General features: G+C 42.5%; 1 protein-coding gene and 1 long non-coding RNA gene across 3 annotated transcripts; one reads left to right on the top strand and one right to left on the bottom strand.

Annotated features, from left to right (window-relative positions):
• Positions 1–2,947: 2,947 nt before the first annotated feature.
• On the bottom strand, positions 2,948–8,519 carry LOC123103083 (U3 small nucleolar ribonucleoprotein protein MPP10). Its single transcript, XM_044524575.1, has 12 exons — positions 7,724–8,519; positions 7,357–7,415; positions 5,734–5,881; positions 5,554–5,664; positions 5,306–5,443; positions 5,078–5,146; positions 4,945–4,986; positions 4,772–4,840; positions 3,949–4,020; positions 3,809–3,862; positions 3,584–3,725; positions 2,948–3,284 (listed from the first exon to the last, which is right to left on the bottom strand). The coding sequence occupies exons 1-12, from the start codon at positions 8,423–8,425 to the stop codon at positions 3,229–3,231; spliced, it is 1,662 nt and encodes a 553-aa protein (XP_044380510.1). The 5' UTR covers positions 8,426–8,519; the 3' UTR covers positions 2,948–3,228.
• A 2,229-nt stretch (positions 8,520–10,748) lies between these two features.
• On the top strand, positions 10,749–17,517 carry LOC123103084 (uncharacterized). Of its 2 annotated transcripts, XR_006449648.1 has the most exons (4): positions 10,749–11,143; positions 11,804–13,001; positions 13,171–16,455; positions 17,016–17,517. It is a non-coding gene; the product is annotated as an uncharacterized lncRNA (long non-coding RNA). The 2 variants fall into 2 exon arrangements; XR_006449647.1 differs by having other exon boundaries at positions 11,804–16,455.
• Positions 17,518–25,058: the final 7,541 nt, after the last annotated feature.

Below are 25,058 nucleotides of genomic sequence, written 5' to 3'. Positions count from 1 at the left end.
GCATCGGACCAAATCCACTCCGGTTAAACCGTTTCCTAGAAGAGCTTGGACCTTTTTGATAGTAGGGGCGAGTTTCTTACGTTCGGCGGCGGTTAGTTTTTCAGGGAGTTGATGTTTTGGGTCAAGACGTTCAGCACAATCACCCACCCGGCAATGGATTTTCATCAGCCGGCGAGATATCTTTACAATAGAACCATGTATGATTCCAGTCCTTGGGGTGGCTCGGTAGAGCTGCTTGAGGGAAGATGGCGTCTCTTCTGCGTTAAATTGAGATTCCACCAAGTTCCAAGCTGGGCCCATTTGTGAACTCATTTTGGTGGTTCAGATAGAAGAATTCCCTGAAAAGCTCGACACTAGGCTCTTCTTGAAGGTACACTTCACAGAAAACTTGAAAGTTACAGATGTTTAACACGGAGTTGGGTCCAATGTCTTGAGGATGGAGTTTGAAGAAGTGCAGAACATCTCGAAAAAACTTAGCCGGACGATGAGAAGCCCCGGTTCATATGATCAGTGAATACAATGACTTCACCATCGTTTGGCAGAGGTCTCTCTTCGCCCGGGTCAGGAGCGCGGTAATGCATGACACTCTTCTCTGGCAAATATCCAACTTTCACAAAATCTTTCAAAGTACCCTCAGTGATGATGGAGGGAACCCAGTTACATGTAGTAACTGTCTTTGGTGGCATTGTGAAAGAAGGACAACCTAAAGGAAGGGAATAATTTGCCAACTCAAGTTAGTTGGTGAAATCACAAGTTAACGGTTGCAGTGTACATTCAGAATGGCGGCTTAAGCGAGGGCTAATGATATATGAAGTAGCGATAAGCCGGTAAAGTAAGCCACCCATATTCAAGATCTAACAAGAGCAAAATTGGCTAAGTGTTGGGACAAACAGGTTCCACAAGTTAAAGCTATAAATTCAGATCTGCAACTGTTCAGAAAAAGGAAATAAATTCTAAACCTACAGAGGCGGCAGCAGAAAAGTGGAGGTGCCCCAGAGGAGATCTGTCGTGATGAGGATATGTTCTAATATCAAAAGCGGGTGCTAAAGCTGCTACCGCACAGGACCTACATTATTTTCAGATTAAACTATGCAATCTGGAAAGGAGAAAGGGAAGAAACGGTGATGAACACCGACGAACACCGAAACCCTAAGAACATATCCATGAAGAGGAAAAGGGAGGGCTTACTGGTGCTAGTTGACAGCGGAGGAGTGCCGCGGCGTTTCTAGTCCGTTCAGGGCGATGCAGCGGCCGGAGTTGACGAAGGGGACGAAGGTCGACAGTGGCGGAGCTCGTGCGGGCTGGTGCGTCACGAGGAGGAAGAAGATGAGAAGGAGAAGAGAGGAGAATGAGAAAGGGGCGGTTTGACCCTATTTATAAGGAAAAGAGTAATAGGCAGGCACGAAAAACGAGGAGGCCAAATGATGATTATCCAACTAATTGAATGCCTCGATTTTCGGAAGGTCATTAAAGATAAAAGATCCGTTAAAGATGACGTCGTGGCAGGTTTCCGAGATTTCTGGAGATGACGTCATGGCGGGTTACAATATGTCACAACAGATGAAGAAGGATTTTTTCTAAATGTTGAAGATTGACATGAACAAGTTTAAATCAACCTGGGGCCTAATATTGGAGATATGACTATCAGATATGACCCGCCCAGGAGGGGCCGGGTCAACCACAATGGCGGTTCATCTAAAATGAAGCCCAAGAGTATACAAGATGGCGGTTCACAGTTAGGATTGTAAGAGGCCCAAGCCCAGAGGCGGCTTAAGGCTCGTAAGTATAAACCGACATGTATGTGTAGACTTGTAATGTAAGGCATGTAAGATACGTCACCGAGTTGGACACGTTGTATGAGCCGGCCGGGACTCTGTAGGCCGCAGGGCGTCAACCCGTGTATATAAAGGGACGACCTGACAACGGCTTAGGGCAAGAAACTTCAGATCGAGAGCCAGGCAAAGCGTGTTTGCTCCCTGGTAATCGAAACCTTAGCAATATCACCTCAAACTGGAGTAGGCCTTTACCTTCACCGCAAGGGGCCGAACCAGTATAACTTTCCGTGTCCTTTGTCCCGTTTAACCCCTTTAAGCTAACCTCGTCGCAATGGCTCCACAACTAAGTCCTTCCATAAGGACATCTGCCGTGACACTTTCACGACAGATTTGACGCATTGTCAATAGCTTATTGCTTGCTCAAATTTGTGTGTAGGATGGGTGCAAGTTTTGATATCGGGAAGAAGATTACATTGATCTATTGATAACAAGAAAATTGATAGAAGCTTGAGCATTCGTTGCTAAAATGAAGGCTAGAGGTGAGACTAGATGTTAAGCAACATCGAATTCTTTGTAATCGAACAAGAAATAAGTGTGCAAACTCGAAAAGCCGCAGATCAACAATGAAGATATAGAGAAGATATTAATCCAACTAGTGGGAGCATTTATGAAAGTTGGTTACCTTTTGAAGTGTCTTATTTTGATTCTGTGTTCTCTTTGTTCTCGCTTCCCTAGTGAAGAATTGGTGAATTGTATATTCTAATGTATCAATATGTCGTTGAATGAAATAAAAAAATGTATTCCGATGGCCCAAAAAAAGTATACATAGAGGCTCCAGGCAGCCATGCTGGATTAGATGCGCCCAACGGTTAGCGCATCTAGGAAAACGGCCGGACGCCGCTATCCAAACGGAAAAAAATGAGCGTCCGTTGGAGTTGAACTAAGCAAATGGTTGCAAACTTACAATAATGATGATGATGATTCCCCAGCAAAAAAAAAAAACAAAAAAAACTATGATGATGATGCTCCCGCGCTCAATAGTCAATCTCAAAATTTTAACTATGGAGGTACAACATGGTCAAACTGTATTCGAATATGGTCAAACTGTGTACCACCTTGCTCAGTTTCTGGGTTGAATTCGGCTTCGAGTGCCGGAAGTACACACCGATGCATTGAACCAATATAGTGCATGCCATTTTTACTCGCAAGAGTTCAATTCCATTTTTTCCAGCACTGCTAACCCCGCTACTCGAGAAGACAACACTCACTCCCCTATGAAAAATTCTAAACGGAAATGCTTTTACACTGCATGAAAGCTCGAAAACTGGCTACATCAGAGCCTTGAAATTGCAGGCCAGGCATCAGATCACGAAAGGCATTACATTGTTGGTGGCGGTCCTCCCTCCAACTAACCCCAAAGATTCGAAATACATAGCATGTAAGCAGCAGCTTCCTATATATTTGATGAGTTCTCTTTCCGCAGCTTGGCTGGCCTCTCCTTGTGTGATTCTGCATGGCAAAGTAGCAGGTTTTGTCATGTTGCCAACACAATTCAGTCTATGTGTGCGATTGCGCTACTCCAAATCTTCCAATATACTGCTCCCTCCGTTCCTAAATATGGCGTTTTGGTAGTTCAAGAACTACCAAAACGTCATATATTTAGGAACGGAGGGAGTAATACAACTGAATACAACCATGAATTACTCTGGTGATGAAGTAGAGAGCAGGATTCATTGTTTCTTGGGAGGACTTTTTGAAAGCCATCGAGGCGAGTGAAACCCCCAAAGACCTAATAGAGAAAAAAATACCTGCATATCTCCTCTTCTTGTTGGCTCTTCTTCTTTTGCGCTCAGCTTGTGTAAGCTCCGCGTCTTCTTTAATATCCCCTTTCCCTTCAAAAACTTCTTCGGGAGCGAGCATTGCGGCATCTGAAACAGCTACAGGTGCAACCTGCAAGGAGGAAGACAAGTCGTTACATGAATGAAATACTCAAATAGAATAACTTCACGAGAGAAAAACAATGATTGTGGTACCTCTTCCATTGCTAGAGCAGGTACATTAACTTGTATAGACATATCCTCAATGACCTGAAAAGACAACACTTGTCCTTCTTACCAAAAATTGCAAACTTTAGGTATTATACGCTGCTGTCTAATAGAGAGCTATCACATACCGGCTTTGGGGCAAAGTGGAAATGAGAGAGCGCATCCAACTTCAAGCATATCCTCTTAAATAAATCATTTGCCTGAGTTGAATAAGAAGTTAGTCAGAATCAGGAAGTATCACTTTGGTAACACAAAAATATCCACATAGCCAGACTGATAGTTGATATCATAATAAAGACAAGGAGAACATATGCACATAGCACCGGTGGAAAGATTGCAGGAAACAGAAGCATAAAATCAAGTTGGCCAATGTAGTAAGGGCACTTAAAAAAAAAAGATAACTGTAAAGTATCAAGTGTGACCTACGCAATATGTATGCTTAACGTAACGCATATAGTGACTGAAGCAATCCATTTCTTCTCATTCATTACAAAATGGAGTATTTTTCTAACACCGGAAATTCCAATAGCGAACTTCATATCCATCGCATGGCAATAAACCATCACTGAGCATCGGTATTAAAATTGTACTCCCTACACTAGTGTCAAAAACGCTCTTATATTATCGGACAGAGGGAGTACTTCGTACTATGACAAGCATCTTGTGCACCACGAAAAAGTGATGATGAATATATTGACACTACAGTCACCAGGACAAGCAGGGAACATGAAAACTTGCTAATTTAGATGGATATAATAACATCTGGCATGCCTTTACTAACAAGACAATGCAAGATTTGCTCTTTAGCGGACATTATCTTTCAATCCAACACAAATGATGTATCAGATGTTGCACAACAATTAAGACCAACAAGAGCAGAATAAAACTGTAATCATGATAGGTAAATCCAATGTCACTCAGGTTTTCTAGTAAAAACAATTGATTGCTCACCTCATTCTTCAGTTCATCTGAAATAGCAAGTGTGGCAGGTGCAATGCCAGTTTTTTCCTTAAACTCATCCTGGAAGAGCAAAAGAATCAGTTAGTGGATGAACTATACTAAAACTGATCCTATCTACCAACTCGTTTGGATTTAAAATAAGATCATAGTAAGACAATACAGACCTCATAATGTTTGGCAAGACCCTTTTTGCTCTTGTTTTCATCCTGTTGAAATATAGCAACAATAGTGAATCACACAATTATCATACTGTTATCATGAAAGAATTCTAGTTATTGCAACCGATCAAAACCATACCATCTCCATTTGCTGCTTTGGAGCTTTATACGGCAAGGTTGAAGGCTTTTCAACATCATCAAAATGACCCTGTCAGGAAACAAGAGAAGCTATCTCAATATTACTAGCAGAGTCACAAAACGAAATAACCAAAGAACTCCTCACAATTTCACTCTACTATTTCCCGGTATACTACTGTTGAGTGTTGACCCAGTTACGAACGTAGTGACATATCCAGAAAAATATTACCTCCGCAATTCTTTTCTTGATCATCTCCTCGAGAGAAGCTGTGACTTCCTCCGTGATTACTGGGGCAGGTCTTACATTATGCTCAAAATCAAGATCCACTTCCAGGGCACTATTTTTGGGCCTCCTGGAAGCATCAACCTACAAAAGGAACTCGTTTAAAAAACACAATTGCAATGGTAATTAACTATTACTAGCACAATATTGTGAGTCAGAAATATGTCTCATTTCCAAAACATGCTATCAGCTACCTCTCCCTGCATGATCCATTTACTGGGTTCAAGACTAGCTTTCTCCATTATGTCTATTTGGTTACGCATCTTCAAGAGCCCCTTTTCATGAGTTGAAAGACCTTGTTCATCCTGCATAGAAGGGAAAGCATGTTGATAAACAAGTATATGTGCATTACTTATTTCAACTGAAATGAGTACCTCTAATGCTGGACCATCATTTACATCATCCTTCTCAATGTTATCCACTTCCATTTCATGCAATTCATCCTTGAAGTGGACTTTCTTTGTGAAACCATTTCTCTTCTTGACTTGTTGCTTACAGCTTTCCTCAAAAAAATCCTCATACCTGAAAAGACACTCTTAGCTGGTTAAAAGCACAACACAAAATTCATGGCAACCAAAATGCATGATATATAACATTATTCTACAGCCTAAGGAAGATTATAGAATAACCTCAAGTTTCAATTCTGCATTTTCTTTTATTTCTCAAGCTTCAGACTGTTTCAAGTGCACAGAATAATCAATATCGATGCGCATGAATTGTTTAAAACATTTGGAAGCATGAGAGGAAACTTGGTTCATTTCTGCGGCCTGTGCAACAAAAAAATAGAGCAGATAAAGCTGCTTTTTAGCCTCTCGTTCTTGTCGTTTTAGTTAGCCTACCCCCCACATTGTTTGGTACTAAAGGCTTTGTTGTTGTCGTCGTCGTTTTAGTGCAGATCACAAATCAAGTGGTGCCTTCACAAAACATTGAAGATACATAGTGCGCTCTGACATGTACATGTAAGATCCGTTTTGAATTTTTGAAGCTTCAAACACACACTTAAAAGGGAGCACATGTGCTCGGCATTAAAAGAACATGTCCGGATTGTAGAGGTTTTACTGGGCAAATGTAGGTGGGATAGGAAAGGACTGTAATGCATGCACTACAAAAGATGGGTGCTTACGACTGTCCAACAGGGACATTTGCACCAGCAAATAAGTTGTACGACTTGGTTATCTCTCCAGTAAAATCAACTTGCTATGTTATGTAGAAGTGAGTAGTGACACCTTTTTCTGTGAATTTTTTTTGTTGAACCCTCATGGAGGTGGTTGGCAATTGGATAATAGCCTTTTCCCTGTCTTGGTAAAGGTGGCACGAAAGTTGTTCTGTATGAAATCTAACTTTTTCATTGGTTAATTTCTATGTTAGGTGGTACGCAAAATCATGCTTTTCTGTTCTTTTCAGACTTGTTTCACTGCAACCCCACAAAGGTAAATTACTACTTCAAATCTCCAGTACAGGTGGCAGCAAGCTTCTGTACATTAAATCTATTTTTCATAGGCTAGTTTTTTTCCCTCTCATCAACAAATTATGTACAAACGGGGCTCTTTTTCATTATTTACTTTTCTACTATAATTGAGTCCATCTCCACACAAGTATTAATACTTAATTTCTCCCCTATGTCAATGAAAGGAAGGCTCCCTTCCCTTCTATTCACCTAAAGAAAGGAAAGTCTCATGTAGTGATATCTTGTATATTAACAGTGTGGAATTTCTAGAACGTGCATAAATATCATGCATAAGAAATTCCCAATTATCCACCCTTTGATTTTTTTCATAGATCAATTTATCTTCTATGTGTTACAAGTTGGGAAAGAGTTGTGAAGCATTGTTCAAGCAATTTTAAAATCCTACATGGCTACTATTGTCATATCTTCACATGATCGATGAACTGTGCTGTGGCACACTTTAACAGATATAAGGAGCACATAATACAAATTGATTCACATTTTCACAATCACCACAATCGCATACTTGAGATTAGCATAAAATGCTTACCTTATATCTCCGCCGGATTTCCCCGCACCCTCTTCATCATCAGACTCAAAATCTTCCAACTACAGTTAATAGTGCCACCAATCAAATTAAGAAGAAAGGAATTCAGGTTAATGTCCTTCATCAATAAAGTGTGGTATCTAACACTATAACTGTCAAAAGGAGCACATTGGTCTATGCAGTAGCTATAAACATATGTGTGCAATGCATTTCATGAACTAGCACTAGCTGTTAAGTCATTTATATTGCACATCCATAAGAAATTTTGGCTTCCCTTAATGAATTACTTATGGTTCTACATCTTAGATTCTATCAGAGCTAACAATCATTCCATGTATATAAAGAGAGTGTGTGAGTACAAATTACTTACATCCAAATCGTCATCATCTTCATCATCACCCCCGTCATCTTCATCCACATCCTCCTCATCACTATCGTCCTCCATCAAGTTTACACTAGCCTTCTTCTTCTCTCCTCCCTTGGAACCCCCACCGTACTCCAGCTCCTCCCCCTCCTCCATAAACTTTTCCAGGTCCTTCATCTTCAGAAACCTGTCCTCCACCCCGTTCCCTGCCTTCGCCCCTAGCTCCTCCGTTTCTTCATCCTCCCCCTCCCCCGATTCCAACTCGTCATCCGTGTCCTCCAGGCCACCCTCATCCTCCTCCTCCTCCGATTCGTCACCCTCTCCATCCTCCTCCTCGTCTGACGGGCCCTCCTCGGCTTCAGCGGTCTTGGACGGCGGAGGAGTAGCCGACGGCTGCGCAGGCGGTTGGTGCTCGAGGCGGCGGAGCTGGCGGTGGAGGTGGGGGAGGAGGGGGCGGGAGAGCAGCTCGCTCTGGGACCAAATCTGCTCGGCGTCGAAGTTGGGGCCGGCGAGGAGGTTGGGGAGCGGGGGCGGCTGCACGGGGGAGACGACGGCGAGCGAGGAGTGGAAGTGCTTCAGAGCCGCCCGGGCGGCGGCGGCGAGGTCGGCGGACGGGGAGAGGTAGACGGACGGGTCGGCGCGCCGCAGCTGCTGCAGCGCCACCTCGCCCTTCTCCGCGGCAAGCGGCTCGTCCAAATCCATGGCCATTGCCGTGGTGGCCGGGAGCGAATTGGTTGACTGGAGTATGTGGAGGCGACGCTGGGAAAGACAGGAGGAGCAGGTTTGGGTTTTAGGGTTTTAACTCGTTGAGCCGCAGGCGGCGATGTCCTTTATACGATTTGGTCCTCAAACTCCACTCCAAATGTAAAATTCACCCTCCAAGCTCATAACCCTCCAACGGCCGCGTGAAAAATCACAAAACTGGCCCTTTGGCCAAATTTCAGCACAAAATGGCCATCTTTTGAAAATCTCTACTCCTAATGTCTCAGTTGGTAGTTCGCGTTTCGGGTTTTATATTCGTCCCACCTCATCCGGTCTTTTTTGGTACTTCTTTGATACTTGCTCCCACCTCCCGCTGACCCGCCACGAACCGACAAAACCACGTACCGAGTCCTCCACCAGCCCCCGCGCTCTTCAGGTCGTAAGCACCGATCGCGCCCGAGACAAGAGACGAAAAAAAATCTACAAAAATTAACCAGCGATAAAAGAACCTACGAAAAATAACCAGCGAAGAAAAACCCCACACGTACGAGCGACGTCACATGCCCTCGAGCGAGAACGACTCGCATGCTAGACTCCCTTCCCTCGTTCGTCGCCGCCTTCATCCCTTCGCCGCCGCCGCCCTTCATCCCTTCGCCGCCGCCGCCCTTCATCCCTTCGCCGCCGCCCTCGGTCTCACATCAAAGGCGTCCCACTCGCACAACGAACCTGCCGCCCTTCTGGAGCCGAAAGCCGATCCATAGATCCCCATCTGGACGCGCACGTCCGCCTTCTTGGATCCATCGCTGCCATCGTGGATCCGCCGCCGCCGTCGCCGCGGAACCCCTCGGACGCCTCCGCCTTCGTGGATCCATTGCTGTCGTCGCGGATCCACCTCTTCCTCCTCCGTTGCTGCCCCTCCGCCCCACCTGCCGGCGTCGACCTCATCCAGCACGCCTACCTGGTCGGGGCCCCTGACTCGTCGTCCGCCATCGTCGCCGGGGCAGGGAGTGTCCGCGGCCGCGGCACGGGCCACGAGGCTTTCCTTCTGCAACCGATGAGATGGTAAGAAAAGTTGATGTGAGCGGTGGAAATTGATGTTTCCTTTGGTCTTGAGTTGTTTCCCGCTTGTGTTTTTGTGCTTTTACAGGTCCCTTTGGTGAGGACGTGGATGGAAGTCCTTTCTCCAGGGATCGACGTTTTCAGGGCAGAAGGAAGAGCTCTCCTCCTATCGACGGGCAAGATGGATGCACCCAGGTGGGAAAATCAGAATCTACCATTTTGCTTGTGTCTGCTACGTTGATAATGCTGGGATCAAAGTAACTTAGGATCAGTAGATCTGTGACAATTCCCTTGGGCATGATAGCAATGGAAACTGGTCGGGTTTTGAATGTACGTATGTCATGCTATTATTCTCTGTCACTACAAAAACTTAGCAAATGTACATACTACTGAAGGGATGTTGTGATTACGATTGATCTGAGCCAGTGCACACATTGATGTGTCATTCAGCATTAAGCATATGGATTCGTTAATTTTCTGAAGTATTCTCCCTGGATATATTTAATGGAGTCGTTTGTTGCTTCCTTCTCTCTGAATTCAACATTTGGTTCAGCAGTGCCCACAACCTTCCAGGTTAGCAGGATTTTTCGTGTATGTTATCACATAGGACCAGGGATTTCAGAAGGGCTGGTCAGTACACAGTAGTTCTTAACCTATATATGTATAGTGTACACTAGAATTATGTGTGGAGCTATACCTTGTATTGCACACAGTTGTTCTTGACATATATACAATCCGGCTATTGATACTTGCGTCCTATATGTTTACGTTACAACTAAAACTTAGAATTACTGGTTGCTAAATGGCATGCATGAAAAATTGAACTCGTGTTTTTTACTTTTTCCTTTTTTGAAGTATTTGATGGAGAACAATGATTTCATGGTGATTGGGATAATCGGTCCACCTGGTCTGGCAAGTCAACCACCGCGAACGAGCATTATGGATACGACACAAGCTCCCCCTTAACTGCATTCATATACTCATATGGTTCCATTGTACTTAAATTGTGGTTCCCTTTTTACTTATACTATGGTTCCTTCTACCTTTTGTCTTGCCAGTAACCAATAATTGATCAATATTTTCTGCCGCTCTGGCGTTTTCTTGGTATCAGTCTATGATATTTTGCTGGTCTTATCAGAACGGAATAATGATTTTGCCATGTGGGAGCCCATGCTTACAGTAAGTTGTCTGGCTATAATTTCTATGTACACACTTCTTTAGGGAATTATAATCATTTGTTTCTAGTAGTGTATCTCATTGTACACACTTCTTCGTGGATCCATTGCTGTCGTCGCGGATCCACCTCTTCCTCCTCCGTTGCTGCCCCTCCGCCCCACCTGCCGGCATCGACCTCATCCAGCACGCCTACCTGGTCGGGGCCCCTGACTCGTCGTCCGCCATCGTCGCCGGGGCAGGGAGTGTCCGCGGCCGCGGCACGGGCCGCGAGGCTTTCCTTCCGCAACCGATGAGATGGTAAGAAAAGTTGATGTGAGCGGTGGAAATTGATGTTTCCTTTGGTCTTGCGTTGTTTCCCGCTTGTGTTTTTGTGCTTTTACAGGTCCCTTTGGTGAGGACGTGGATGGAAGTCCTTCCTCCAGGGATCGACGTTTTCAGGGCAGAAGGAAGAGCTCTCCTCCTATCGACGGGCAAGATGGATGCACCCAGGTGGGAAAATCAGAATCTACCATTTTGCTTGTGTCTGCTACGTTGATAATGCTGGGATCAAAGTAACTTAGGATCAGTAGATCTGTGACAATTCCCTTGGGCATGATAGCAATGGAAACTGGTCGAGTTTTGAATGTACGTATGTCATGCTATTATTCTCTGTCACTATAAAAACTTAGCAAATGTACATACTACTGGAGGGATGTTGTGATTACGATTGATCTGAGCCAGTGCACACATTGATGTGTCATTCAGCATTAAGCATATGGATTCGTTAATTTTCTGAAGTATTCTCCCTGGATATATTTAATGGAGTCGTTTGTTGCTTCCTTCTCTCTGAATTCAACATTTGGTTCAGCAGTGCCCACAACCTTCCAGGTTAGCAGAATTTTTCGTGTATGTTATCACATAGGACCAGGGATTTCAGAAGGGCTGGTCAGTACACAGTAGTTCTTAACCTATATATGTATAGTGTACACTAGAATTATTTGTGGAGATATACCTTGTATTGCACACAGTTGTTCTCGACATATATACAATCCGGCTATTGATACTTGCGTCCTATACGTTTACGTTACAACTAAAACTTAGAATTACTGGTTGCTAAATGGCATGCATGAAAAATTGAACTCGTGTTTTTTACTTCTTCCTTTTTTGAAGTATTTGATGGAGAACAATGATTTCATGGTGATTGGGATAATCGGTCCACCTGGTCTGGCAAGTCAACCACCGCGAACGAGCATTATGGATACGACACAAGCTCCCCCTTAACTGCATTCATATACTCATATGGTTCCATTGTACTTAAATTGCGGTTCCCTTTTTACTTATACTATGGTTCCTTCTACCTTTTGTCTTGCCAGTAACCAATAATTGATCAATATTTTCTGCCGCTCTGGCGTTTTCTTGGTATCTGTCTATGATATTTTGCTGGTCTTATCAGAACGGAATAATGATTTTGCCATGTGGGAGCCCATGCTTACAGTAAGTTGTCTGGCTATAATTTCTATGTACACACTTCTTTAGGGAATTATAATCATTTGTTTCTGGTAGTGTATCTCATTGGACTTGATGCATTATGTTCTAACATTATGAGAATGGAATTGTTCCATTATATGGTACTAATGAAAACGTTTGGCATTAATCTGTGTTTATCTAACTAAAATATGGTGACTCCACCCTATGGCTAAAAGTGATATTTGCCAATATTGTGGAAAGCTAAAATGAGTGTTGTACTGTATTTTTACATGTTACTTTGCTGAAGTGACATAGCAGACCCATCATTTTAATCTTCATTATCTTCACCGAACAAGGGAAAATAAAATTGATAACCTCATCAGGCAGTGAAGATTGCATGGCCAGTCTCTGTTTTGTGCATGCTAGGTGAGCATCATGAACTGTTATACTTGCCTTACGAGTATTTTTCCTTCAATCAGATTCTCACTTATATTTCTGTGAATAAATAAATCTTTTCATTTTCTTGTTGGGAAAAAAGTCCCTGTAATCTTTCCCGCCACAGCCTAATGTGGGCTGCATGCCTTAGCATGTGCCTGATCCTTACAGAGTTTGAGGGCAGCTACTAGACTTCATGATTTGGCAAATATATATTTAAGGGTGAATAAGGACATTTAATCATTTCATATACCATGAACATCATAAAAAACAGATTGAGCATGTGGAGATATTTAAGTGTGCATATTTGATACATTTTCCTTTTGTTGATCATTTGCTTCATGCTTGTTCTGCGGATTGGAGTTTGTTCTCAAAGAAGGAGACACTGATCGCTAGCGAAACATATGACCAAGAGTCCCCAGGACCTACATCATCGACTAATAACCAGCCTCAAACACCTGCCCAGGTCAGCTATCTTTCTCAAACCAGTATTTTTTGGTTTGATCATTCGCCATGTCATGTGATTTTGATTTAATTGATAGGTTGTTTATTCCTTTGATCAGTATAAACAGGTTATAAGTTTTGAGTCTAAGGTATACCCCTAATGCCACTTTACATGCTGTTGAAAACTACAGGCTGCTCCAGCAGTAGTGAGGATGCCTTGCAGTATGATACTTGATACCATGCTAACAGAATTATGATTACCAAAGGCTGAATAACGCCGGGAAATATATGGCGGTAGCAAGGTCTGAGTCAGTCTTTTTAGCACTCCTATGCTACTTCATGATAGTGAATCTACCCATGCATCCATATCTGGAGTCCTCTTCATATGATGATGCAGAAGAGCACATTGCTGCTATTGAAGCCAAAGGTGTTTGGAAAACACAGCTAATATAGAGATCTGAGACTACAATTAAAACCATAGGAAGCACCTCCAGGACTAGAATGAGCAGCTCATGCAGCTACTCAACATAGTGAATGTGAGCTGCTCATTCTGGTTCTAGAGGCGCTTCCTACGGTTAATCTTGGTAGGGCCGACACACTATAAATTAATTAGCCTTGTCTTCATTGCAGAATTGAAATCATCTTAAATTCAAATTTCATCTTTTAATTGACTCTTCCATATCTCGATCAGAAGACCTTGAGTGGGGGTGGAGGCTGGATTGTGAGCCAGATGCCCCATCAACAGGGGCGGTAAAGGAGAAGAAGATAGTTGTTTAACGGTATGGTTATGTGTTTAGGGAATTATAATCATTTCTTTCTGGTAGTGTATCTCATTGGACTTGATGCATTATGTTCCAACATTTTGAGAATGGAATTGTTCCATTATATTCTACTAATGAAAACGTTTGGCATTAATCTATGTTCATCTAACTAAAATATGGTGACTGCATCCTATTGCTGAAGTGACATACTAGACCCATCATTTTAATCTTCATTATCTTTTCCGAACAAGGAAAAATAAAATTGACAACCTCATCAGGCAGTGAAGGCATGGCCAATCTCTATTTGTGAATGCTAGGTGAGTATCATGAACTGTTATACTTGCCTTAGGAGTATTTTTCCTTGAATCAGATGCTCACTTATATTTTTGTGAATAAATAGATCTTTTCATTTTCTTGTTGGAAAAAAAGTCCCTGTAATCCTTCCCGTCACAGCCTAACGTGGGCTGCATACCTTAGCATGTGCCTGATCCTTACAGAGTTTGAGGGCAGCTACTGGACTTCATGATTTGGCAAATATATATCTAAGGGTGAATAAGGACATTTAATCATTTCATATACCATGAACATCATAAAAAGCAGATTGAGCATGTGAAGATATGTAAGCGTACATAGTTGGATACATTTTCCTTTTGTTGATCATTTGCTTGATGCTTGTTCTGCGGATTGGAGTTTGTTCTCAAAGAAAGAGACACTGATCGCTGGCGAAACATATGACCAAGAGTCCCCAGGACCTACATCATCGACTAATAACCAGACTCAAACACCTGCCCAGGTCAACTATCTTTCTCAAACCAGTACTTTTTGGTTCGATCATTCGCCACATCATGTGACATCGCATGGGGCATCAGTAGCAACCCACACACTAACGCAAGGATGTAAAGATGGGTACTACCATTTACATTCCAGCCAAAAGACCTCACCTCATTTCTCCAAACTGTGAGTATTGTTGTCCTGTAAATTTCTTGGGTGTGCACCAAGCGTTAGATGAATTGCCTTCAAGAACCTCATGGTCAACTGCATGTGCCCTTTGTGTCTGCAACTGCATACTTGCTGTCTGAAATTCATCACGAGTTAGGCTTTAGGAGAAAATATTTCCTTGAGAATTTTAGAGATAAATGACAGAATTTTGGTGCTACTAAGAAAGGATATGTTACTTTTAGAGCTTTGTGTTTGCCTGATTATGCGAACTGATACATACTACCTAGAAGTTCAACAGTCAAGATCCAATGTAAATGGTAGTAATTGAGGATCTCAAAAATAGGCATCGCAAAAATCTGTCAAAAATGACAACGCTTGGCCAAAAGGCTAAAGAAGAAAACCTGTAGATTCTTTTGGTTTGCCGATTCCAAGCTGAGTGAAAAAAAAATATTTACACGTTACTGATTCATGTACTTCTAGAAGTAATGTTAGTGGAAAATTTGCACAACCATCATGATTTGGTACTGTTCACGTGCCCCTTGAATTCGATGAGTACACTGGTTGGTTAAAAAATGATAACATTGTTTTCTTCATAGTGGTTATGTTTCTCTATATTTTCTACTTCATCTTAATCCTAGAGTTGTAAGATTGTACAAAATATTCTTCGATCATTTTGGGCCATAAACTTCCCATCCTGCTATTCTTTCTATAGGGCATGCAATTCTGTTCGGCCGCTGCTACGAATCAGCTAGATCATCCGCCTGTTCAACCGTCAGATCCGTGTCCTGGGGCCGTTGGATCACAACAACGCCACGACAGCAGCGCATCGCGGCAGCTTCACAACGCCATTGCTACCCCGCGCGGTTCTTGAACGCAACACCGACGACGTCCTGCGAGCTCCATTGCAGCCCCGGCGGAGCTCCATTGCAGCCCCGGCGGAGCTCCAACACAGCGCCGACGCTCCGGCGAAGCTCCATTGCAACTCTGGACGAGCTCCACTATAGCCATGACGTGTCCGGCGAGACTCCAATGCAGCACCGCCGGCTCCGGTGAAGCTCCAATGCAACGTATGAGTGACGCTCATGGCAGCACCGGTGTCGTGATGAAGCTCCACAGCAGCCGGAGTTGAGGAGAGATGCCCCGTCGCAACAGCAGCTCCGCCACCCACCGGTGTGGTGTACTGCAGCTCTGCCGCCCTCCGAGATCTGCGAGGACGCAACAACACACGCGCTGCATTGGAAGCATCCGCCACCGCCGATGAGATCCATCGGTTGCAGCACCCCTCCCGGTAGCACCGGCGGCGTTCCATCTGACGTGCTTGCAATGGCAACCGCAGGGCAACACCGGCCGCGCCGGAGCTCAGGTGCTGCTACAGCGGAGCTTGGTGTTGTGCAGCTCTCCTCTGCTTGCATCAATGGCGGAGACACCATGGTTTGCAGCAGGGGGGGTAGCACGCGTGGAGGGGCACATATGGCTAGCATGGGAGGCGTTGGAGAAGAAGGTGAGATGGAAGATGGGGTGGTGGAGAGAAAGAGAGCGTTCAAGGGATTGGGATTGGGGGAGGAAGACGAATAGAGGACGAGCGGGGAGCAAGACGAACAGAGGACGAGCGACTTCGGGAGATAAGGGAAGGAAGTGGTGCGTGGGGCCGGACACGTGTTGTGCGTCCCGAGCGGTTTAAACAGCCAGAAAATCAGCCAGTTGAAAAATAACGTTTTGCATTCTGTTCCCATTCAGAACTGACATGCGGCCATCTTCTCTCTACCGTTACTCAAGGTATGTTGAAAATATGAGAGTTGTACATTATCCAACGGTTCTAATTGGGCAATAACGGCTAGAGTTTATTTTTATTTTTGTTTACTCGTCCTTAATTTTTATTTGCCGTTGTAGTTACCTTCCAATGCATAAACAATGCCCAACCTGATGGTTGTATTGCAGTTCAGTCAATCATCTTTCTTCTATCAAACACATATAAATCTGAAATCACACATACGGTGAAGGGCTACAACACCAATGACGTGTCAGTGCATGCCTTACATTATAATAGTCTGACGGTCTTTGTTTTACTATCGCTTCAGTATAAAGCACAGCCCCTCACCTCTATTTTCAGTGAGACCAACTATCTAGAATCCTCCCTCCATATTAAATCCGTTGATATGATTTATTTTTCTTAAAAGGCTTTGTTTGATGTAGATATTGAAATTGATATTGCCAAACTTGTAATATGAAAATAGTGCTCAACTATTGGACCTTTCTTTCAACATATCTTTGCTGGCCTCCGTTTAGTATAGTTTTTGTTAGCTTGTTCATTTCTTGATTGGTGCTTGACATCACAGGTGCATGTGGGAATGCCCTACAGACTGATGAACATGAATCATAGGAACCACCAAAGCATGAAGGGAACAACCAGTATGGATTGGGAACAACAAGATGAACTGGCTTTTGTTGGCACTCTTGCATACATTGAAGATTTTGCGGCATTTGGTTGCATCTGAACTGACTTCTATTTGAGCCATAGATTGATGAGTGATTTGTTGCATTCTTCACTTGCACAAACTATGTCTATTTGAACCAACTTTGTTGTTCAATGGTCTGATTAAATATAGCTCTGGAAAGGAATCATAGCAGGCTTAGGGTATCATGGCCACAAAGAATTATTGTTAATGGGAAGCTATTTTAACTCTGGTCAGGAGCCGACATTACTGCAAGTGCTTGCGCAGGCACAAGGTCTATTTAAATGGGGATGCTTCTTTGGTCTAATAGCATGAGAGATGAAAGTTTGAAGTGAATTCTGTAGTAATGTGTTTTAAAATGATACTTGTAAGTTCAAACGAATGTCCTAATTTATCAATATAGTATATAAATCATTCATGCTATAAGTACTCCATTTTTTATGTGTAACTTGCTGGGCTTACCAAAGCAGAAAGGTCAATGGCATTCTGTTTAGAGGGAATAATCCAAAGTGGACAAAATTGTATGAATGCATTTCTCTTGAGAAACGAAATTGCCAACAAAATTGGGGATGAGATTTAGTAATTGAATTGGCATGATGTGTATCAATTCTAATTGTTCTGCAGATTGGGAGGATAGATGGTATATAACCTTTTTATTCTATTATGTGGGATTACGAACTATTCCTTGTAGATTGGGAGGATATATGGTAAAGAGCATGTACTTCCAGACAGTTGAATTTGGGGGAGCCTGCTGGTCATCTGTTTGATGTTCGAACACGTCTGTGCGTATGAGGGATAAAGGAGCTTCGACCTTGGAGACGATCATAATCATTTGTCTTATTTATATATATGCATTAATTATAGCCCGTAGCAAGGTTGTGATGTTATTTTTATTATATATTATATATAATTATAGTTTGGCGGCTCGCAAGACAATATATACCCTGCGGGGTTCTGCTTAACAATCGGAATATGGCTACGACCGAGACATGTTTGTTGTGCGGGGCTCGTGATACTTGGCGGCATGCTCTACTCTCTTGTCCGATGGCAGGGAGCGTGTGGGCGCTCGCACCTGATAATATAGTCGAGACTATGAGCGGCCACTTGGAGGAAAGTGCAAAGGATTGGTTGTTTGCCTTACATGAAATACTAGCCAATGATGATTTTGTTCGGGTGGTGGTGACACTATGGACGATCTGGGGAGCAAGGAGAAAGGCCATTCATGAAGATATATTTCAGCCACAACATACAGTACAAGGTTTTATCAACTCTTATTTATCAGAGTTACAGGTGATCAATGAAAGAGCTCCAACCGCTCGGACTAATGCCATACCGCAGCACATACCTCGCTGGATTCCGCCGGAGGACGGATGTGCAAAGCTGAACGTGGATGTGGCGGTTTCACGCCGTGGTTTTGGGGCGATCGGAGTTATCTGCAGGGACCGACAAGGTGGCTATATGGGTGCCTCTACCATTGTTTTCAGATATATTTCGGACCCAACAACGCTTGAAGCATTGGCAGTTAGAGAAGCTATGGATCTAGCCGATGATCTCTATGCCCAAAGAATTCATGTGGCATCGGACTGCAAGGTGGTGGTTGACGACATTCAAAAAAATTTGTCGAGTTATGGGGCTATAGTTCAAGAGATTATAAACCATTCTTTTTCTTTTACTTTCTGTAATATTGTTCATGAACGTAGGAGCTCAAACTTTGAAGCTCACAATTTAGCGAAGCATGCACTTACCCTGGGAGCTGGCCGCCATGTTTGACCGGGGCATCTAGGGAATCTTCCGTCCGTCCATGTAAACATTGTGACGAATCAATAAAGCTTCATGGAATTGTCTAAAAAATATAATTATATTATGCAGTAGGAAATATCATTTATATTTCATCATGGTATAGTTGTAATTATTGTTGTGATGATTTTTTTGTAATTATCTTTTATACCTCATAAAACAACATATACATTTACCGTATACATACCTCACAAAATAAAAAAATTTGTATATATATATATATTAAACATGGTTCATAAAAATAATTATTTTTATGCTTATTACATATACTAAGGGTATCACAACAAAAATCATAGAAAAAACATATGTACTTGGTTAATGTTGGTTTGTTTGTTTTAGTTTTTGTTTGACAAATTCCCATAGCCTATCCAATTAATTTAAAATAATTTAAGCAATTCCAGACGCCTACTTACTTATATATGAACATTATAGTTTGTTGTTTTCCCCGAATTGTTGTGTTAGTAAAATGATAAAAGCAGCATATTTTTCTAATATAACCAAATGCTTTTTCTATTATGGAGAAAACAGTTGTGTTAGTTTCACATTTAGTTTTATTATATATAATATATGATTTTATGATGCAGTAAAAAATATTAATTATATTTCAGCACAGATCTAAATTGATGGGTTCCGACATATGCACTGATGCAACGATGACAGACCACACTGAAACACGACGAGAAGAGGTGCATATAGCTAACCTTTCTCTATATGTATCTTATAGATGATAATACAGAAGGGCTATTTTTTCAGATTACAGGAGACATGGATATGGACTTTGGAGATGCACGGAAAGAACCCATTGAGGGTTCAGGGACAAAAATTCACAACATAATAATGTCGAAGAGGTTATATCTCATAACAAACCAAAAAAGGATGCTAATTTACATGTTATCCCACAAGGTATTTCTTAGTATTATTATTAATATTTTTTTGTGATATTGCCTTTTGTATTCAACTAATTTGTCTCATTTTGTTTACTAAGTTGGCTCATTTTTTTATGAATTCGCCGGACTATGTTTGTACCCCTAGAGATATTACAGTCATCGAATCAATCAAGTCTGCCCCCAAGAATACCCAGTTCGTGGACATTGGAGATGCCTTGTTAGCAACCGACGATTTGAAATGCCTTATGAAAGATGATATGTTCTTACATGACGGTGTAAGACCAATTTGCACAAACTTTGTAATTAATAAATGAACAATATATAATATCATAAAATATAAATATGATCTAAATGTTGATTATAGGTGATAAATGCTTACATATATTGCATTCTTGCTCACGAGCATCTACAAGACAGAGCGGGTGAAAAGGTACACATTATTAGCACGTTTGTATCTGGCAGATAAAAGAAGACGGGGAAAGAGACATAGACCCATCAAAATATCGTCGCATCGTGCGTCATGTTAATACTTATCTACATCAAGATATGGTTAGTTTTTGTCTCGTTATCCATGCATATAATTATGGATTGTTTTTATTTAATTCATATGTATAACTATTTATTAAAATTTATATCTAATTGTGACCGTGACTTGTATGATATTTACACCAGTTATTTATTCCGATTAACATGCCAGGCTACCATTGGTATCTAGCAGTCGCCAATGCCAGAAAACGTGAGATCCAAGTATTGGACTCACCTGGTTCTCAGGTCAAACACAATGACCTTGCTACTATAGTAACTATCTATTTTTTTACTCATCTTAACACATGTTTTGTTTGGCTTGATCCCTAATATTTCTTATATATAAAATATTTACTAGGACTCAAGAAATGGCTGAAACTTGCAGAGCGTAGTCCGGAGTTTATCAGATGTCATAAGTGGCCCGATCTTAATGTTACAAAATGGACGGTTGTAGAGCAGTTTATGTAGATTTATCTACAACAAGATATGGTTAGTTTTTGCCTTACCCAACAAGATACGGTTTATTGTTGTTTCTAATAGCTCCACTTGTAGATTTATCTTCCCTATGCATCCATCGGCCGATACATCTTGTACGATATCGACAAATGGGCACATTGTCTATATATTATGGATCCTATTCAAACATCACAATCGTCAGAGGATAAAAATTGAGGCATGCACTGAAATTAAAAAGTTTTGCAAGGGATTCCAAAGAAGCGCTCGAAATAAAGCTGTCTGGTTGGAATTCTGGTATATCTAAATGGCAACGTTTATTTCCGTTCAGTGTTCCAATGAGTATAGACAGGTAATGAATTAATAACAAAAACATTTACTTTTGTTATCACTATATTCTTTATATTATTAATTTAAAGTTTTGCGAGAATGTGTCTGGCTATTTTGTTTTTCATTTTATGCTCTGGTGGAACGGTAAAGAATTGGTCAAGCCGGTTTGCGCGGTGAGTATTGTGCGTTACATGTTTTAAGACCTTCGGCATGAATTTTTCATACTAACTACATGTATTGTTTGTGCAGGATGGGTATGAATTAAGGAAGCATTTTTTTATTATACTTGCTAAAACATCATGGGAATGAAGCTAGATGAAACTTTCCTGATATTGTGAAAGAATTTCTTAAGCGCATCATCTAGATATTAATAGTTTTGTAATAGATGTTTAGTTGGAACATCGCTCAGTTTGTTACATGGACATGTCGTTAATTTTTCTTTATGTTATCAAATTACATTGCAACAATGGACTTCAGTTATTAAATAATTGTGTTTGTGTTATATTGTTTGTATGTGTGGAATTTAACATTTAACTCTGGTAAACTATTTCAAGAGCCCATGGCAACGCACGGGCACTCTACTAGTATTTCATAAAATGGCACTACACGCATGATGCCCGCACCCGGAGCGCCATGCTAGATATCATAACGCCTCGTCAAGGGCGTCATACTGGTCAGCGCTGACTTGCCACGTTGGCATGGGCATGCCACCATGGCGCCGCAGGCCAGGGCGCCGTGCTGATGGTCATGACGCCCCTGCTCAGGGTGCCATGCCCCTTGCCTGAAGAAAACAGAGTCTCCCCTGTTTTCCCCTCCACAAACCCTCACTTTTCCCCTTCTCCATCTCGGCCGCCCCACTCAAGCCCCTATCTAATGCCCACAAAATTTCGTGGATCGGTGCTCCAAATCGGTGATTTATCCTTCCCTTCGACCCCTCAAGGTATTCTCCATCATTCCTCCTCTTTTTGTTGGTTGAAATCTCCACATTGTGGGGATTTGGGGAAACCCTAGGTCATCCAATTTTGCTATTTTTGTTGATGAATTTTGGTGTTTATGATTCTAGATGGTGAGGATCGTCAATGTGCATCATGTGGACTTTGTCTCCTTTGAGAAGGGAGACGCGGAGTATGGTGACCCGAAGAAGAAGCCGGTAGTGATGGTGTTTCCCACAAGTCCTAGCCTTGAGGAGGTTTTGGTTGAGCTTCGAAGAAGGTTGAATTGGATGGAAGAAAGCGATGGAGTAGACTTAATCGGAAGGTATAATGTTGGGTACGGGCAACATATTCGTTGGAAGATAATGCCTCTTGACTCCGAGTTTCATTGGGAAGCATATAAAGAGAGTGTGTTGGCCTCACAAGATAAATCATTTGAGTTATTTGCCACAAAGGTTGTTCGTGCTCATTTGCACATTGATTTGAATCGGTGTGCATCTTCATATGATGCTAGAAGCCCGGTTCGAGATTCAACACATGTCACTCCGGATGTGCATGACACAACAATGAGACAACCTCCAATGACCCAATGTTTGAGCCCCGGCGGGAATGACCAAGTTGATAATGAAGACTTGCACATGGATGGTGGTGAGTTTGAGGGTGATGAATCGGAGGCTTATCTTCATGACCATTATGTTGGTGATGTTGAGGAAAATTGCATGGAAGAGGATATGGACCATGAGATTCCATACAATAGGTCCTATGCGCGGGACTCGGAGGATGAAGGCCCGGATGAAGAAATAGATGAGGATGGTTTGACGGCTAAAGAAGCCAATGCTTTCAAGAAGGTAATAGGCCATAGTCACAAGACATCATTGTTTCGTGATCTAAGCCTAGCCGATAAGGCGATTGTTGATGGTGGCACAAGTAAAATTCTTGCACTAAGGTTAACTTCAAAGCGAGCTACCAAAGCAAGTGTGTATGGTGTTAGTGAAGGTACAATCTTTGAAAGCTTGACAGAACTTCAAATATGGGCCAAGGACTATGCGGTTAAGTTTCATCGGCCATCCATTGTGGAGAAGTCAAACTCGAAAGTGCGTTATGTGGTCAAATGTGAGGAACACAAGAATCATTGCCCTTGGGTTATCCGTGCAAGATGTGTCAAAGGCGGCCACAATGGAAGATTACAAGTTTCGTGTTTCACCATCGATGTAGTGGCAAGGATATTGATGATGCTAATGTAAAGGATGATCACCGTCAATTGACCTCCAAATTCATTGCATATAGATTTTCAGCCTCCATAAAGATACTCCCAACATATCCCATTCGGGCTTTAATGGAGATGGTGAAGGAGGTTTTTGGGTACGATGTGAAGTATGGGAAGGCATGGAAGGCCAGGAAAGCTGCCTTTGAGATATTGTATGGTGGTGGGGAAGAATCATACAACCGCCTTGCGATGGTGTTGAAAGCGATGGCGGCAGAAAATCCTGGCATATACTATATGGTGGAGCCATATGGCGTGAGAACAAGGATATACAACGATGCAAACGTTCGTATATTTGGACGTGCATTCTGGACTTTTGAGCCATGCATTAGGGCCTTCAAGCATTGTAGGTCGGTTATGTCCGTGGATGGCACATTTCTGACGGGCCAGTTCAAGGGCACATTGTTGATCGTCGTGGCTAATGATGGTGGTGAAAAATTGGTTCCATTGGCGTTTGCTTTGGTGTCGGCGGAGAACAATGACAACTGGGAGTGGTTTCTTAGTCTAGTGAGGACCAAGGTAATTGGACCTGAAAGAGAGGTTTGCATCATCTCGGACCGCCACTCAGGGATACTCAATGCAGTGGAGATTGACATTCCAGGACATCCTCGCGTGCACCATAGGTGGTGCATGAGGCATTTTGTTTCCAACTTTTACCGAGCATGTGGAGACAAGGAATTGTCTGACCTTCTTTATGATTGTTGTCTCGCATTCACCACTAGACATTTTGAGAAATTGTGGGACAAAGTGTATGCCAAAGCAAACAATGGTGGCAAAGATTTCCTAAATAGGAATCTTGCCGATAAAGGAAAGTGGGCACAGGCTTTTGACAACGATGGAGTGAGGTACGGTAACATGACAAACAACATGGCTGAATGTTTCAACATGGTGCTAAAGGGTGTCCGTGCATTGCCGGTGACAGCAATAGTAGAGTATACACTCCAGAAGTTGAATGTCTATTTTCAAAAGTATAGTGAAGAAACATCCAACTTGATGTCCGGGAAAAACAAGGCCAAAAAGATGTACAAGTATCCACCAAAGGTCGACGATTGGATGGAATACCAAGCAAGGAAGGCGGATTCACACAAAATCCAGTCCTTTGATAACATAGAATTGATTTACCAAGTTGATGAGCACGGTGGAATGTCACGTGACAGCGTACCATATGGAGGTGGCTCCTTCAAGGTTTATCTTAAGATGGGTGCGTGTTCATGCGAGAGGCCTACATTGTATCATCTCCCGTGCTCTCACTTGATGGCTGCATCTCGCACTAGAAATGTGAGTGTCAACATGACCAACAATGTAAGATTGGAGGAGTATTCAATCAATGTAGTCAAAAATACATGGGTTGCGAGGGTTCATCCCTATCTAGACCAATCTAAATGGCCGGAATACCATGGACCCCCACTATACCCTGATTTGGAAATGGAGGTGGTGACACGTGGAAGACGGAAGACAAAGTGTTTCTTGGGTGACATGGATGATTGGGGTGGTGGATTCCGTAAGGAATGGGGGAGCCAACATTTCGCAGAGCCTCATGATATCAGCCGTTGCGGTGAATGTAACAACGAGGGGCACAATAGTAGAGGTTGTAGCTCAAGGGGCAAAAGAAAGAGATCAAAACGAGATGGTGATGGTGGTGATGGTGGTGTGAGCCACGGTGATGGTGTAGCTCAAGGATGTGGCCGTGGTGATGGTGAAGCTCGAGGACGTGGCCGTGGTGACGGTGGAGCTCGAG

Source organism: Triticum aestivum, chromosome 5A (assembly GCF_018294505.1).
Source record: "Triticum aestivum cultivar Chinese Spring chromosome 5A, IWGSC CS RefSeq v2.1, whole genome shotgun sequence".
NCBI lineage: Eukaryota > Viridiplantae > Streptophyta > Magnoliopsida > Poales > Poaceae > Triticum > Triticum aestivum.
Note: the sequence above shows the minus strand (reverse complement) of the source record. Positions and strands in the feature narration are given on the sequence as shown.